Genomic DNA, 18498 nt, shown 5'->3' on the forward strand with positions numbered 1-18498 from the left:
ATTTCTGAGGTATATTGTGGAGTGTCAGGAGCAAACTTTTCTGGCAGAGGAGGACATTAGGAAGCAGTGAAGTATATGGATCACTTTTAGTTTGCCTACAAGCAAACAGGGCAAAACCTTGCAAAATTACTGGAGCTCCATGGTCTGTCAGGAAAGCAGCAGAAGACAAGACATGGAAGGAATTGCCTTCCTCCAGTTGCTTTAACAGCCTCTGTCTCCATACTCAGCAAGAATGTAGTTTCTCTTTCAAAAAGCTGCACAAATTCAAAGAAGTGGAAACAAAGGAGTCCTATTTTTTTAAGGCTAGAGTTAATGCCTTCTTTGAATTGGGAATCACACCACTTTCACTTGTCTAGTAGGCAAAGAGATAGGACAGATTTGGGTGTCCTGGCTGACAAAAATTATGTGGAAGTAAATTGCTGAAAGGAATTAAGTAGTAGAAGGATCATGAAAAACTTGCTTTCATATTCTTTGTTATTTTTAAAGGTATGTATGTCATCTATACATTTCCCAGTGAAAAATTGATGGGTTGTTTCTTCAGGTCTCTGATGTTTGGCAGTTCAATGTAGCTGATCCTTAACCATTTTGCTTCTAGTAGTATACGTGTTAGCTCATACCTCTTTACTTCTCTATCTACCATTCTACTTCTATAGTAAAGTTTTTTTGTTAGGATGCACCAGAAACATTAAATAATTATATTTAGAACAGAATTTTGTCAGTTGTCTTGATTAGCATTTTGATACTTGTACTGTGGACAAAGATTGAATTTTAAGATTAGTGCCAACATAGTACAGTGTTTTAAGATTCAGAGTTTTAAGTCATCTTCACATTTTATTTAAATACTTTCTATTGATAAGGAGCATGCAGGAAGTAAGAGTCTTAGAATTTCTTAGTAAAATCAGGGGATGGTAGATATGAGGATGTCCCTTGAGGATTTTAGTCACATTCTGTGGAGTGAGTGTTCCTTGCCCATTCAGTTTTTATGTAGCAGCTGAGTAAAAGTTTGACATGCATAAGAAAAGGTAAAGACAAAGGCAAAGAGAAATCTAATCTGAATACTGTTAGAGATACATGGCAAATATATATGTATAAAGACACACTGACTTTTTAAAAAGGTGGAAAAAATAAGAATGAAGAAAATAGATGCATTAAAAAAAGATGCAAACTGGTGCTTACACTTCTTACTAAATTGTGCCTGAAAGACCATAGCATAAGCATTTTTTGTTTTCTTTATCTACTCCTCTCAACTTCTGGTCACACCTAAGTGTACAGTATTGCATCAGAGTAACAGCTGACAGTATCTTCAAGGATTGTACAATGAGCCATACAAGTATCAGTGATGACCATATAATTGCAGTGTCTGAATCATCCCTGTAGCTGCTGCAGTCTTAGTAGTCTGTTACCATTAAACAACCTTTTTTACTAACTTGACCTGAAAACACTTTAGTGAATCTACAAATACCACTATGATTTATGCTGGCATTATGCAGTTCTTGTGTGATTAAAATATTTTTCAATAAAGAGTTAGTGAACTGAAATGCCTTTTATTTGGTCCAAGTCCAAAGCTTGTGAAGTTTTCTGTTAAATTTTTACAAGTGCTAGGGCATGCTAAAAAGGGATTTGTGCTTCACATGTAGATTTTGAATGTGCTAGGAAAATAACTCGCCTTCTAATTCTGTCCAGGTTCTCACATTCCGCTTGTATTCTGCTGAGGTTTTTTTTTATTATTGCAAGATAATTTTCTTCAAGGGAGAAGAAATCATCACAGACATTAAAATTTGAAATGTCATGTAACATCTGACTTGATTTCCTGGCTATTGTAATAGGTTTGAAGTCATAATTAGTCTGAGACAGCCACCTGTTGCTGAGTAAGTGCTGCTTAACCACTGTAAAGTCACTTTCATAACAAAACGATTGGTGAGACTGTTAAGAGTAGATACCTGAAATAGCATCAGTCACCTGAAATTCCTTTGGAAGTTCTTTGCTATCATGTTATTTTCTTTTAAATAGATGATGCCTTCTATACAGTTGATGTTGGTTTTCTTTTTCTCAAGTAGTTATTTGATCATTGGGACACACAAAACTCAGAACCACCTTTTTTTTTTTTTTTTCATGCTCAGGCAAATTATTGTGTTGTTTGCAAGGAAGGTTATAGTCCTGTGCTCTTTTAAAGGCTAGTGAGGTGGTTATGGAATTCATTCTCTGAGATTGTTTGAATTTAATACACTGAGGTTTTTTGTTCTGCTAACAAAGTAGTAAGTGGTAGAAAGAGGCTTTTTTACTGTTACTTTTCTCATTCCAATCTTACTTTTATAAAATCTGTTTGTGAATACATTAGACAAATGTTTTAGTGTAGCAAAAGCATGGGAAATAACATGCAGAGTTAAAATCAAGTGTTTGTGATGTGAGAGATTAATTTAAAAATCCATAGAAATTAATCTTTCTTAGTTAGTTTGCATTATTTGTGTATGAAATTGAAGCTGCTAAAGAATTAATTTGAATGCTACATTCACACAAAGTGTGAAACAAATTAATGGATATCCCAAGAATTAATTTAGTTCTGAAGTATCGCATTCAGGTATATTTACTTAATTATCATTCATCTTTAATTCCTGAGCTGGTACCAGCAGATTTCATAGGTACTGACATTGCAGTCCCCTTTGCAGTGAATATAACCCTTAGCTTCCCTACCAAGACTTGTTGAATGGTAGATGGCATGAAATAAATTAGTGCAGTGTCAACAAAAGAGCTGAGCTGCTTGCTAGATGTGCCTTAGTTATTCTTTGTAGGGCTTTGGGGTTTTTTTGATGCACTGTAGATGCTGCAGACACCTTGGGTGTCTTGTGGCAGAGTTTAAGTTCAGTTTGCCCTATAACTGGTGAATAAGTTTGCACTGTCATTGCTGTGTCTGATCAACGGCTGCACATGTGATCATCCACTGATGGCCATTCAAAAATGTCCCTTTCTCTAGTATTGAGCTTCAGTATAACAGGCCTGTATTATAAATGACAGGAGCTGCTATATGCTAACAGTGTTGTGTGGTTAATTCATTACTCTTCTGATAGCTTAAATACTGACTATCTTTGAGGAGCTGTGTCAGTAACAGTTTCACTGTTATCAATGCTATCACTGTCCATGTAGCCATGCCAGCACTGCTTCTAAAGCATGTTCAGATGTCTGATGTGTCACTTTACCTTGTTTCTGTTCTTTAAAACATCCAGTTTTCATTTAAACAAGAAAAAAAGCTGTGGTGATACTTCATACTTAATCTTAAATTGTGTTATTTGAGGATATCTGTTACACTGCAGATGGCCCTTTTATGTTCTTAAATATGTTCAGATAAATGGTTATTATCAAATCTTAATGTCTTCTCTTTTTATTAGAATCTTTAGGCAAAGGATATGCTGTTGCATGTACCCAAGAAGGAGAAGAGAAAAAGGAAGCTTCTGGTTCATCTAGCACTAGAGGAAGTAGGAGGAAATCAGTTGCTACTACTCCTACAAGAAGGTCTGCACGAAACAGCAAAAATGAGGCTCTGAGTCAGTCTCGGAGCTCCCCTCGGTCTAGCAGTTCTGCTTGCAGTGCCTCTGATAGCAATAACCCATCTCTGAATAAAACTCATTCAGAAGCAGAGAATGCTCCTCCAAAACGCAAATCTAAAAGAGCAGTTAAACAGCAAACACCTGCAGTTAAAAAGAAACTGAGAAGGTCTGCACGTTCTGAAAAAGCACCTGGTGGCTCGGTGGAAGATGATGACAATGCTGAGCCTGAAGCAGTCCTAACTTTAGATAAAGACCACCAGTCAGATAATGAAAGCAATAATGTAAGCCTTCCACAGAAGGATAATGTAGAAATGGAATCTGCTAATGGATTGGAAAGCTGTAGTGAGCATGCAGAAATTGAGGCAACTACAGGAGAATGTGACGGAGATGAAAAAACTTCAGGCAATGCAGATGTAAGTTTTTCTCTCCAAGAACCCCCAGTACTAACTTTAGGAAGTGAAAGTCAGGAATTTGAAGTGAAAGATGTTACTGAAAAAAATGTAGATCTTGTCAATCAGGACAATTGTGAAAATACTCTTGAACAAGTGGAAACAGTAGCTAGTCCCAAAGATGATGTATGTGACCATGCAACTTCTGAAAAAGTAGATCAGACATCATGTAGCCCTCAAAAAGAATTAATGGAGAACATAGAAACTTTGACTAAAGTAGATAAACCCATAGCTAGTCCAGAAAATGAATTGTTGGAACATCTGGAACCTTTGGGAAAAGATCAGCCATTAGAGAGCCCCAGAAATGAATTGCCTGAGCATCCTGAAGACATGGAAATAGATAATTCTGAGACTGAACTAAAACCAGTGGTAGACTGTGCAAAACCTCTTCAAGATGAAGAACCAGATGCATTAATACACAGTGTTTCCATGGACAGTACATCAGAACAACCCTTAAAAGAGAACACCATTTCAGAAAGTGAAGAGGGTGGAACTTCAGAGTCACCCCCAGCAAATGCTGAACATAAACATTTTGGTGAAGATAACAATGAAATGATACCAATGGACTGTGATTCATTTTGCAGTGACCAGAATGAATCTAAGATTGAGCATTTACCACCACCTGAAAGTACAGAGCAAGGAGAAGTGAACTCCTTACAGTGTGATGTGGGAAACTCTGCATCAGGTTCTGATGAAAAAGATGAAAATGTTCCTCAAGAAAGTGAGTGCCAGGCAGAGCTCAAAAAAGAGAAAAAGGCTCGAACTAGAAGATCTAGATTTCACTCTCCATCGACAACTTGGTCTCCTTCTGGGAGAGAGGGCAGGAAATCTCAATCACCATCCCCTAAAAGGGAGACAACTGGAGACAGGAGCTCAGGATCACCCAAGAAGGTACCTGTGAGAGAGGGAAGGAGATCCTCATCTTGTTCTCCAAAGAGAGACACACTCAGAGATGAGAAAAAAACACCACCTCGATCTCCCCAGAGGGAAACTGTCAGGGAAAGCAGGAGATCATCTTCACGGTCAGGAACTAAGGATTCATCTCCAAGGCGGAAATCCAGGTCTCGAAGCAGCGATAGAGATCATCACAGAAGAGATCGTGACAGAGAAAGGAGAAACAGGAGGCGGTCTAGGTCACAGTCACGCTCTAGGTCAAGATCACGATCTAGGACTAGAAGTAAAGGTTCTTCATTCTCTAGAAATGAGAGGGAAAGTCATTCACCTCGATGGAAAGAGAGATGGGCAAATGACAGCTGGAGGAGTCCCAGAGGAAATGATCGATACAGGAGAAGTGATCAAGAGAAACAAAATGAAAATCTTAAAAGAGAGAGGGACAATAATACAGAAAAAAGCAATGATGATCAATGTTCTTCAGATAAGCAGAGGAATGATTGTCCAGACTGGGTAATGGAGAGAATAAACTCTGTTCCTGAAGTCAGGAACAGAGAAAGAGAGAAACCACATTGGGAAGAAGGCAGGCATGATAATGCAGGACAGTCTTGGAATAAAAACTTTGGTTCAGGTTGGAATCCGAATCGAGGGAGAGGTCAGCGTGGCCGAGGTGGTTTCATGTATGGAGACCAGGGTGAAAATCACTGGCAGAACAGAAAACCTCTCTCAGGGAACTCAAATGGTTCTGGGAATGAAGCTTCAAGGTTCTCAGAACAGCAGCCATACAAGCGTAAGAATGAACAAGAGTATTCGTTTGATACTCCTGCTGACAGGTCTGGGTGGACATCTGCATCCAGCTGGGCTGTGAGGAAGACTTTGCCTGCTGATGTGCAGAATTATTATTCAAGAAGGGGACGCAATTCATCCAGCCCACAGTCTGGATGGGGAATGAGACAAGAAGAGGAGACACCTGAACAAGGTGATAATGGTTTTGAAATATAATAGCTTAGTCACAGTTGTGATAGCTGAGCAAAATCCTGTCACAATTTCCTGTGATATGATCTGCTGATTAGTTCTTTAAAAAATGATTTGGGGTGAATCCATACTCTTTGTGCAATATGGAGGGGTAAAGGTGTGGAGTTTGGTGATTTCTTGTATTTTGATGGCTTCTTGGTTTTGCATAAAGTCCAAGTTCGGGTTTAAGTTTGTGCATCCACACAACTTTAAAAAGGTAATTAATTTCAAAAAGACATTAATCTGCGTGTGCAGACCCACATGGCTGATTTTAGAGATGACAAGGCAGCATGTTGATGGTTATCTTGCTCCTAGATAAGCACAGTCCTGTTTAAATACTTTTAAAAAATCTAGGGTAATTGATTAATACAAAACCAGTGCTTTTGCTGTATTTCAGTATTAAAATTTCTCTAAAATGTCAATATAAATCAGTTTTTGAGGGGTTTTTATACTTATAAGACAACTGCCCTGACAGAAATAAACTTTTTGGTAGAGAGTAGGTTAACTGAACTGTGGATGAGATTGATTCTGAATAGTTAGGATATCATCCACAAATCAGTAATGCCCTGATTAATAATCTTTAAAGATTGATGTGAATTGAGAGATAGTGAATTGAATTCAAGAACTATGAAATCCATTTCTGAAAACAACCACACTTGCACTCTTGTTCTCTCTCCTTGTTTGCCTTTCATTTTTATCCTTTTTCATTCCATATGTCAGCAGTTTTTTCCCTCTTCTGAGAGATAACTGCATCAGTGACTTCCTGGTTTTGAAGCCCTGCTGCAGGGAAAACTTACCAAACCTGTAAAGCATTCTGTGATTCAAAGACTTTTTCATATAGTTCAGGATCAATGAATTCAGCTGAGAACAGTACAACAATCTCTCATAACTGGATAAAACAGGCTAGGCTGCCATCATGGCATGGTCCTCCAGGGCAGCCTGCTTTTGCTGACCCTGCTTGAGCAGGGAGGCTGGACCAGGGAGTCTCAATAGGTCCCTTCCAACCTCAGTGATTCTGTTATCCCATTATCTTTAAAAATAAGGATTTGGGCTGACATGGAAGGCCTTAGATTGTGATCCCTGTGAATTACATAACAGGGTTCCTCAAGGAAGGGATTCTAAGGAAGGATGTCTAAACTGTAGCCTATCAGACATTTCTCCAAACTAATTTCTTGACTTCTGGAAGGCTTGTGTCTTTTTTGGCTTCTGTTGAAGAGACAGTGGGATATCAAAGTAATTTATTTAAGAAGTGCTACCTGCTACCCCAAGAGGTTTTTTTTACTTCTGGGTTTTACCTATTGTACCATTGTGGGATTTTTGAGCAACTCTTTCCGAATATGAATATCTTTTAAATGGTTTGAGGGTGACTTATTGCTCAGTGTGAAAAATCCCAGCACAGTATTTCTGTAATTTCCAGACCTGTATAATGAGTATGTGTGAATCAGGCAAAGAGGAACAGAGACATGCTGATGTGGTAATGTGTGACTAACCTTCTGCAATTGCAGAACTGGGTAAATTATGTTGTCTTTCTGCTCGTTGGTGAAAAATTTCAGTTTAATTGGGATGAAATAGTTTATTGGCTGTGTTAGGGGAACAAGTAGAGAAAACAAATTCAAAACACAGGCTTTCACAGTAACCTGAACTTTTTAAACTTTGAAGCTAGTGTTTGGTTTCATGTACCATGGTGAGTGCTGTGCAGTATCTTGAAAATACTCAGATTATAGAAAGCTTTTTGGTAATCCATCCTTAATTAAGAGTTTAGACACCCGGCTCCCCTTTTGCTTTATGAAATGCAGAATTTCTTCTTGATATACTGTCTGGTTTTTGTTTTGGCAGATCCAAACCTCAAAGACCAAGGCAACCAGCAAAGTGATGGTTCTCAGTTACCAATAAATATGATGCAGCAACAAATGAATGTAATGCCACAAGTGAATGCACAGCACCAACCTATGAATATCTTCCCATACCCAGTGGGTGTCCATCCTCCTTTGATGAATATGCAACGAAATCCTTTCAACATCCACCCTCCAATGCCCATGCATCTCCCTGCTGGAGTGCCTCTCATACAGGTAGCTGCTCCCACAAATATTTCTCAGGGATTACCTCCGCCTCCACCTCCACCCCCACCATCTCAACAAGTCAACTACATTGCTTCACAGCAAGATGGAAAACAATTGCAGGTATGCTTTAGCAGAAACCATGGCAAGAACAGTGGTGAAATAATACCAGTTAAGGATTCTTTATCTTGAATACCATAAATTTATACTTGCAGTTTCTTTCTCTCTTGCCTGTTTTCTTCCATCTGACACCAAATTTGAAGTGGAAGCATCCATGAGCAAATGGGTTATTCAGAGACTGTAGATTTTAAATAATAACAACATACAACATCATAACTGGGTTTCTGTGGTAATGGAACACTGAAAAATGTCATCAGTTGTCCATCATCTTTTTTATCTTAGAACTGACCTGCTTCCAAAACTAAATTTCCCCCTTCCAAACCTGATTTTTAAGCATTTTGGTATATGCTTGAATACCCTTTCAGTAGAATGTAGGAACTGATCTAAACTTCAGTGTTGCTGTTCTCATCCCATGGGGGGGTCTGTCAGCAGAGAAAAATTGCCAAGTCCTGCATGGCACCCATTTGTTCCACACTTCCATTCTCCAGCTGTCACCATCTCAATGGATTCCTCTCCCAACATTTTTTTATTCGGTTTCATCTTTTCAGCCTTTTTATTAATAATTTTTGAGGCCTCTTTGCTGTTTTTTACTTCTCTCTTCTTACCTGATTCTCCTGGTTTTCCATGCCCTGTTTGAGTCCTGACTCCCAGTTTATTTCTCCAGTTTCAAAAAGACTCTTATGCTTAGGGCAGTCAGACCATCTTTAGATGGTCTGTGTATGTGAGGTCCTCCTGTAGCTAGCTGTTTATATTAAGAGTTTTTATATCAAGGAAAGGAATATTAACAACTTGGAGGAGAACCCATGCACTGCAAGAAGATGTAATGCTGCATTTATGATAAGTAAAGGGCTCTTCAGGAGTTGACTGTGGTTTGTGCTTTTCTTTTGCTGCTGCTTGTTCTAACCTAAACCACTTTCCCCTATATTCCAGGTTGAAAAAGTGAACAAATTATTTCTAACCCTCGGTTTTCATGCATCATTTCTAAAGATCTGAAGGGAACTGATAAATGGCCTATGTTGTTCTCACTTTTGACTGCTGTCATCTGTTCATATTCATTAACTTAGAACAAGGAGAGTTGAATGCTGTGGAAAATACTGAGTGGGGTTACAGGCCATATGAAATAACTCAATACACTGCAAAAAGAAGCCAGCAAGGTACTGCTGGAACTAAAATCTTGGTAGATTCCTTGTTGATTTAATTAATACCTCCTTTCTTAATAAAACTATTTTCACAATTGGAAATCCAGTAGATTTAACCTCCAAAAATAACACAGAGCATAGGCTATGTTCATAGAATAAAAACATAGGCTTCAAAGCTCTGAAATGAGTATCTAATGCAGCAATAAATATGTTTCTGTAAAGAGTGTGTATTGCTGCAAAATGCAGTTACCTGTTGTAAAGCCCATGTAACAGTTGTTGCTCTTACCTGCTTTTGTGTTCTGGTGTCCATGAACCTGAATGCTCTTGCAGCTGCTGGTGCTTCTTTTTTTGAGCTTTTATTTGACAACCCCTCAGTGGTAGCACAATAGAAATGACTGAATACTGCAGGACAGCACCTGTCCTTCCTGTTGAAAGGAAAATGAAAAGAGCACACTGGTGAGCGTTAGCACATTGATTAAAACAGCTCCATTTCTCTGTCCTTTCCAAAGAGCTCAGATTCCTGTTTCATTATTTTCCATCCAGATAAATGGAGATGTGTAAGGAGTAATGGTGATGACCTGCAAAAAAGCTGTGTTTAGTGTAGCCTGCCAGAAACATGTCGGGAGGATGTTCTGAGCTTTTGCTAAAAATGACCTCTACCTGAGAGCTACCTAATTTCTCAGTCCCAAAGTATGTACAGTGCCTTTTGGTGATGTTTGGATATGGCCAGAAAATGGCTTTTCCTGGTACTTCAGCCAGTGTTTCATCTTTGGCGTGTGTATTTATATTTGCAAGTTCAAGCTGATAACAAACATAAAAATAGATGTTTTCAAGCAGCATCATTATTATGCAGGAATGCAAGTGTGGCTTTGGGTGCCTTTTGCATGTGTGTTTAGGTGTTGATTTTTTTTTAGAAAATGTTTACTTATTACAGCTCTGTTTTGTAAATCAGATTGATTCTGCAGCCATAAACTTCCTTCCCCCTGTACTGACACCTTCTGTGCCTGTTTGCAGGGTATTTTATTACTGGGATCACAGCTAGAAAATGGCAACCATTACTTCTCAAGTTTTTCTTTCTTTCTCTTTTTTTTTCTTCGAGTACATCTAATGTAATGTGTACCTTCCATAATAATGGGCAGTGTGGAAATTAGGTAATGAACCAAAGCATGCAGTATTTGTTCTCATTCTAGAGCAGCTGAGACTCCTAGAAAGGCACACTGCCATATAGAAGAACAATGTATTAACTACTGATAACTTTTTAAAACAGGGTATTCCAAATGCTTCTCATGTAAGTAACAGCATGAGTGCTCCAGCTTTGCCTGCTCCTGCAGCAGTCCTGGGAAACGTGGGAACAGTTCAGGGACCAAATTCGGGTAATGCAACGTCATCAGGTCACTTGAAGAGCTCTAATGCAGCTGTAAAAATGGGAGAAAGCAGAGCAAGTGTAACAGTGGAAGCCAGTGCAGATAGCTCGAAGAAGGACCAGGCAAGTTCAAAGTTCAGCATATATTTATATATACACTGTTTATATATTTATGTTAAAATGTATCAATTTTGATTTTTGTATAAATGCATTTTGATGTACTAAAAATAGCAAGTTATGACAATAACCCTTCAGTGTAATATACTCCATGCCATCATGTATGTAATATTTTTGTGGCAGCCATAGGACACAGATTAGCCTCTGACTGTTTTTAATGTAATCTTCTTTAAAGCAGCACTATTATGAATATTACTTGAATTGCATGGGAAAACGTTCTATTCTTAGCAGAGCACAGGCAGCTCCCATGAGAGCTAAAATGTGCATGGGGGGCATTTTCTAATCTTCTGTAGCAACCTTTTTCCTGTAAAGTTTTAAGCTGTGATTGATAAAGACACACAGGCAGTGAAATACCATGCTGAAGTTTGTTTCCTCTTCAGAAATTGTTAATTCAAGAAAAAGCAGCACAAGAGGTCAAGCTCGCGATTAAACCTTTCTACCAAAACAAAGACATCACTAAGGAGGAGTACAAAGAAATTGTGCGGAAAGCTGTAGATAAAGTAAGTTGGTCCAAGCTGCACAGGTTTCACCTGGGGCAAGCTTTGGGGTGGGTTTCTTGCTTTTGTGGGAGCAGCTCAGTTGCTGGAAAGGGGGAAGAGGGGGCAGGAAAAATACCTTTCCTCTTTCTCCATCCACAAGAGCTTTCTTTGGCTTCTTGGAACAGAACCTGGTTATTGTGTGGAAGAGTTGAATGGGAATTCAGAAGTATTTGAGAAGCAGTCGGAAAGCATTAGGAGTTTTAAAATATGTTTTGCCTGGGATGGAAGAATCTGAAGTGTTGGAAAATAAATGAATAATGTGGAACTGTGTCAAATCAATATAAATGTTTCACATGTTTTTGTTCTTTAAACTGTTGCAGGTTTGTCATAGCAAGAGCGGAGAAGTTAATTCTGCAAAAGTGGCAAATCTAGTGAAAGCGTATGTAGACAAATACAAGCATTCACGGAAGAAAAATCCTGAAGAGGCAGTCTCCTGTGAAAGGAAATAGAATATCTTTTCATTTTTTAGTTTTATTCTATCTGCAAAGTGCAATTTCAATGTGAACTGTTAACTGAAAATTGTACATGACAGTGATTTGAATTTGGTTTTGATAAAATTATTTTTCAAGGTAGTATATAATGTTTTGTTCTAAAGAAATATAGATCTGCAGGGCAACTTCTTTATTCCTTTTTAAAAACAGGTTTCTAAAAAGAATAAAGGTGTAAAGAAGAATCATTAGGAATGTACGATTGTGTGGATACTTAGATGTACAGCATTTTGACTTGAATAAGAGAGTGCATTAACTTAGAAACTTCAAGTACGTTGGGTTTGAAACAGGTATGTACAGTACATGTGATCAGTCAGATTAAAGTAAAAGTTTTCTTTTGATTGCTCCCTGATTATAGCAAAGATGAAAAAATTAATTGCCTTGACAAATATTTTTAGTGTTAACTGGACAGGCTGAATGCAGGGGTCACAATGTGTATATTAAAAAAGCACATAGAGTTGTCTGAACATAACTGTTTAGATTTCAGAAAGAGAAGTCATAAACAGTAAAACGTGGTACCCAAAAGCATGGGTGCTGCACAGCTGTTGTAACACCAAATAAAAATTATGCTGCTTGGTATTGTTTGTGATGTTTTTCAATTTGTTTCAAGATAGTGGGATAACTTGAATAATTTTTACGTGTTTAAAGTCCTCAATCACCACACACTGGTAACCTCAGTTCAGGTTGTGCTCTTAGGCTAGCAGGGAATTAGTGTACTAAAGCTAGATGTTCAGAAACAGAAAAGTTTCTTCTTAAAGTAATATCAAGAGAGCTGGAATTTATCCAGTTTAGCTTCCCAGTTAACCAGAGACTGACAGTTGTGCCAGTCTCATCTGCATAATACTTTTCCCAATTAATTAGGGACTGGTATTAGTGAACCTGTGCCATTGGAAGCCAAGTGTTTTCCTGCTTCCCTGAGCACTGGAGAGAGGTTATTAGAGGTACCACGAGCATTCCAAAAACAGCTGTAGGGTCACTGAATGTGCCTGTGGAAAGCTTACACCTCAGGTAAAACCAGTTTTACTGAGGCAGCAGCAGGGAGGGTTGCTGGAATACTGAGATCACCCTGTGCTCCTTAGAGAAAGAACAGCTTGAGATCCTTCTCAAAGGAGTCTTACTCTGATTTGTCCCCTTTCTCTCACACAGTGCTGTTAAGATCTTGTCACCAACCCTCCAGTCCTGTTGTGCTGTAACAGCCTTTGGTGCTGGCCCAGCCTGGCTTCTGCTCCAGCCCAAAGCCTCCTGGCCCAGAAGCAGGAATAAAACATTTTACCAGGAACTATCAGTTGAGTTTTCTGAGAAATTATCTCTTTGGAGCCAGTAGTTCCCAAATTACCTTTGGCAGAAAACAGTCCCAACCTCTAAGTAACTTTTGCAGAAGCCTGAGGATGATGTAAGGGATATCACCCCTGTTGTAACATGTGTGGTGTAAAGAGAGAGGTGTTAAAATGTGATGTTTGTCACAAAAGTTGATTGCTTGGTTTTAACTATAACTTTCTGCAGACTCAACGAAGCATTTGACTGTCTATATTTATTTTTGTGTGCCTAAATACAAATACTATGTAAATTAGAAACAGATATAATAATACATTTTCTACAGTCAAGTCAGGTTTTAGACTTTTCAATATACTCAGTTTTACACTATGGTAGCAATTTGTAAGATCTCTTGAGCTATATTGAGCTAAAATTGGTTAGCACTTTTTGAAAAATGTAGCAAATTGCTATGTGTATCTTGGTTTATCACGCCATGCGTACTTTATTACATTTTCCTTCTCTGAATTTTTGGATTTAATCACTTTTTGTATCTTTTTCTAGTCTATACAGTTGAGCCTTGCTATAAAGCTCCTTTCAGGAGTCAGATAAGTGTTTCAAGGGGTCCTTTTCCTCTTTTGGAAGAGAGGTGGAAATTGGGGAAGAAACAAGGGAGGATTTGAACTGGGAGAAGGGAGGGGTCATTAGTTTCTTGTTTTGCAGCTCCCTGGATGGAAGGGAAGCTGTCACTGGCTGCCATGTTGTTGGGGCAGTGACTATAGTGATGCTCCACTGTATTTCAAAACCTAATGAAGAATAGCAGATAAGAGTAGCATGTGCTCAGTAACTTTATTTTTTACAATTAAATATTTCAGAATTTATCAGAAAATACTCAGTTTGTTACAAGTTTTATGTTGAATTAAAGAAATGCATTGCCTTATTCTGTAGACTCTGCTCCTGTTTCTCCCGAGAAGCAGCGAGGTCTCTGCTGGTGTGGCTGCCTGACAAGGGGAGTAGGGCAGCCTCGGAGTCTTTGCTGTGTCCCAGCAGGGTGAAAGGTGTTTTTCTGTTTATTGAAACACCTGCTGCAAAGTCCCAACATGCACCAGCACTGAGGGTGGAGGTGGGAGCTGAGCCCCCTTGCTGCCTCCAGGGTAGTGGTGAGTCCTTCAACCCAAACTGCCTTGTGGGAAGCAATTACAAAAGTGTACCTTCTGTGAACTTATGCAAATCAAAAGGGTTTTCCTTGCACCCCTTCCCCTTTCTCACTGTGCATGCTGCTTGAATGTCTCATCCTAAAGATAGACCTTACGAGCACAGTGGCTGTCCAAAGTCCACAGTACTTTGTATGTAGGCTGGAGTGCTGTCTACTGAAAAAAATACTATAAAATTTAGTTTCATGTAGTGTTTAACAGTTTCTAATAAATTCTTTTCTCTCAGCTGTCAGTGTTTGGTTTTAAATGACTCTGGCTCAAGTGATGTGGTTTGGAAAGCAAGGTGTAATCCTGTTCCTTCTGTGCACATGCATTCATCTTGTCCTGTGTTGTCTGGGCACCCCCTCCTTTACATCTCATTTGTTTTCAGTTAGTCTTCACCCTGCCGTGCCAGCCTGCAGGTGCTCCAAGCTAGAAAAACAAATGCAGGTGGCAAAGAGTCCATTCACCCTGGAACTTGCAAAACAGTGAGGGGTTTAGGGCATGAGTGGAATACTGCTGTGGGAAGCCACCATTCAAACCCCTGGGCGTGCCCTACACAGCACCTGACCAAAGCAGGGAGCAGCTTCACTGAAATACCCCTGGGGGACTGTAGTGCAGGAGAAGAGAATTCCAGGCATCCCTTTGCTTCCAAGAGTTACCTCCACTGTACTTCATGAGGTAGCTCCATAGGTAAGGTTGGCACAGGTGTGAGTTATAGTTAAGGAGCTATGTTGGCAACATTTTTATTATTACTACACCTTACAATATTCACATTGGTCAATACTTGGTAAACAGTAGAGACAAGAGTAAGGACAATAAAGTATGTCACTAATTTCAGTAATTAAAGAATACTAATTAGATGCAGCTGGTTTCAAAATAATGGACTATGATTTTTTTTTTTTTTTTTAAGTTTCTAATCATTAGGTTAATAAGAAATCTACTAAGAGCACAACTAACTGCTCTAATAGAAAAAGGAAAAGCACAGGCTGGGATCTGCAACTTGACTTAAACCTGACTCAAACTTGTCTCTTCCATTATCACTCACAAATCCCAGACTCACCCATTGACAGTAAAGCTCAACCTGATCTTCACTGCCTTGCACTGTGCAGAAGCACAGGGACTGACAGCAATGGAGTCAATGCCCATTACACATAGTAAACATTCAAACCCAGAGTGTAATCCAACCCAATCTACTGCAGCAGCCAAACACAAGAAATTTTGGCAGCAGATTGTCATATAATTGGTCCTAGTGTTTTGAAGAAATTAAAAAGTCTGAGTTTATTATGAGGATGATCAATCAAAAATAGATGATAGGCATTTGTTTATCCTTTGGTGCAGTAGCAAGCATCATGATAGAAAATAACCCATGGAAGTCAGAGTTCACTGTAAATTCCAGAGTCTTACAAAAACTCAGGATTTTTTTGTGTCAAGCCCTAAATCTGGAATTGCAGGGCTTTTCCTAGAGGACTATTTAAACAAGTATTTCTGATAACAATACAGTGATACTTGGTAGTGGGGAAATAGAACACACATGCTGTACAATGCAGGCACTGTGGTTATGCATGTTGGGGTGAGGGATTCAGTTTTTGATGTGCTGTGGGTCGACTGTGAGCTTAGCTGCAGGTCAGTTGCCTAAGTCACAGGGGCCCACTAAGGGCAGCAGGAAAATTGGAATGAGGGTGCAAGTCCTTGTCCTAGAGAATGTGTTTCATAACTTGTGATTCACCACGCAACTGTTGTAAACAATAAAAACACAGAGTGTCCTGCCCAAAGGTCAGGACAACCAGACATTGGTAAAACAAAAATTTACTGTTTGCCAGGACAACTTTCCTGTGGAGCTGTAGGTTCAAAACCCCCTAAGAACAAAACTTACATATCCCCTGAGATTGCAGTTTGCAGGAAATCCACCTTAGACCAGCTGTCCAACAACCACCCAACATCACAGCACAAGACAGACTTTACTGTGGCTCATCTTCATGAGATTTTTGTTACTCTAACATTGCATTTCTATTCACCTGCAGTAAATCAGCTTTTTTCAAAGGTATGGGCTCAGGTTGCTCTCTGGCAGTTTTACCAGACAGGGAGAAGCTAATACCCAAGTGACAATTCTGATACAAATGTGAAAAACTGCAGCCTTCTAAAACTGAGATGGCTTTGTAGTGGCAATTTAAGAAGATAATGCCATCTCACCACAAACAAACTTCTGATAACTTTACTCATTAGAATCAACCTTGAATTGTCTGTCACTTGAAAATGATCTTGAATTCAAACCCCTCTGTGAAATCACCTTCATTCAGAACCATCCAGCTCCAGGCAGCTGCTCTGCCCCTGCAGAGCTGCAGCCCCACGTGCTGCAGGTGCCTCCTCAGCCACACAGGACACCGAGTAACATTCTGTCTCCTTCAGCTCGCTGCCCTGCCACACTGCAGCCTGCACACACATCCCCTGGCCAGCAAGCCAAGGGACATCAGCCATGGAGCTCTCTGCAGCCACTCATGCAAGGAATGTCCAGCAGCCCAGTAACTACCTGGTAGAAAAGGCAGAGGAGGGAGGAAGACAAAGGGATGAGTACACATGTCTGCAGCTGTTGGACATCAGCAGATCTTGGGCAGTGATGGGAACTGAACACGCTCTGGGGCTTCTCCCTCCAGGCTACCCCCCTTTGAAGTTTCAAACTAACAAGAAGAAATGAGAACAATGTATTCTTAGTAGTAATAAAATGATTCAAATCCAGGATGTGCTTTACCCCAGCCTGTAGGCAGGCAGGTGGTTCAGCCCTGCCATCACTCTGCAGGGAACACCAGGAACATCATAAAGAACAGCCAAACATAAAGTAATGGAAAAAAGAATTGACCTACAAGTGATCAACTGCAGTGCATTTCCTCCTTCCAGGCAAGGGTGTTGCAATAGTGAAATGCTAATCTTAGAAAAATTAGGATTCTAGTTAAAAGTTAGAAGAAACTGGGCTTAAAATAGTTATCTGAAACTTAAATAACTGATTGCCTGTCATCTTATGTATTCTCAGCTGTGCTTGCAATGGGAAAAGATGAAACTAGTAATTAGTCGAGAGAAATGCTAACAGTACAACCAGAAACTTCTTTGGAAGATTGGAGCTGCCCCCAAAAGCCATTTGTATTGTCATTGATAGAAAAGGTCATGAGTTCAGGGCGAGGAAGACTCACCTTACTTCCTCCTTTAAAGACCCCTCCCCACAAAAACAACCCCAGACTTAATTCAAGAAACCAACCACTCATGCTTAATAGCCATTCAAACTAATTACTAGAGGAAATGAGGAATGGGAGGGGCTGTTACTATGAATTTATATTTGTTTGAAGATTTTGTCAATAAACAGACTCTGTGATCACCTGTGATTTTGCAGTGCATTGTAGAGGATTACCTCACACTGCTGCCCAGCACTGAATAAACATACACTTTCTAACTTTAAATTGTTAGAGAGTCTTTTATCCATCACACTTGAGTATCAGTATTAGACCAATACTCTTATTTCAGTAAATCAATAGCTTTCAGTGGAGTTACAACAAAGTGCTGTGTTACTGTGCTGAAAACTTCACAACCCTGGAGTATTCAGGCTGATAGAGGGATAATGCTTACTTTGGCAAGGGATGCTTTTAGCATCCTTACCATGTTGCAAAACACTTTGAAGGAAGAAATGCAACTGTAGATACAAGAGAATTCCTCACTTAAAAGATACAGCTAACCTGGAATCAGTGTAATAGTTTTGCTTTGGTTTTCTTCCCCCAAACCATTCAAGAAGATGGTGTAGAGCCAAGCCACAACAAAGATTCCTTATGACTCTTCTCCAGTGAGATGATGTTCACTGGAGAGCACAGAACATGAGCAGTGGTAACACTGAAGTAATCTATAATAAAGAAAATACACATAAGAGAAATTTTGTAATTACCTGTTTCAAAAACATCTGTAAGGGTTGTATGCTGTATATAGTGTAATATAAAAAGCACATCTCCACTTGCTCCATCCCCTCAATGAGCTTTCAAAAACTGGATTTGTCATGAACTCGGAGCTGTAAAGAGTTAAGTGACAACTCCTCTGCATCAAACTCCCCCACATCACTGTTACACTAACAAGCACAAAAATACAGATGACACGGAGCTGAGCCATCTCCCTGCACTAAGTGCAGTTACACGTCACCCAGGTCCCTCTGTGCATCCTGCAGCTTTTTGCCTATTGGCACCGAAGTTCTGAACCAGGGCACTCCCCCGGAGCAGCAGGGCAGGAAGTACTTCCCAGTGA

At 39.5% G+C, this 18498-nt stretch overlaps 1 protein-coding gene across 1 annotated transcript in view; it reads left to right on the forward strand.

Moving 5' to 3' along the window:
• SCAF11 (SR-related CTD associated factor 11) overlaps positions 1 to 14469 on the forward strand; it is a 46843-nt gene extending 32374 nt beyond the window's left edge. The window contains exons 11-15 of the mRNA XM_079304572.1: positions 3384 to 5861; positions 7733 to 8076; positions 10480 to 10698; positions 11133 to 11252; positions 11612 to 14469. Of these exons, the coding sequence (XP_079160698.1) occupies positions 3384 to 5861; positions 7733 to 8076; positions 10480 to 10698; positions 11133 to 11252; positions 11612 to 11740 (3290 nt within the window). The 3' untranslated portion in view covers positions 11741 to 14469. The remainder of the gene's footprint in view (positions 1 to 3383; positions 5862 to 7732; positions 8077 to 10479; positions 10699 to 11132; positions 11253 to 11611) is intronic.
• Positions 14470 to 18498: the final 4029 nt, after the last annotated feature.

Source organism: Erithacus rubecula (assembly GCF_903797595.1).
Source record: "Erithacus rubecula genome assembly, chromosome: 4".
In the NCBI taxonomy this organism is placed as follows: domain Eukaryota; kingdom Metazoa; phylum Chordata; class Aves; order Passeriformes; family Muscicapidae; genus Erithacus; species Erithacus rubecula.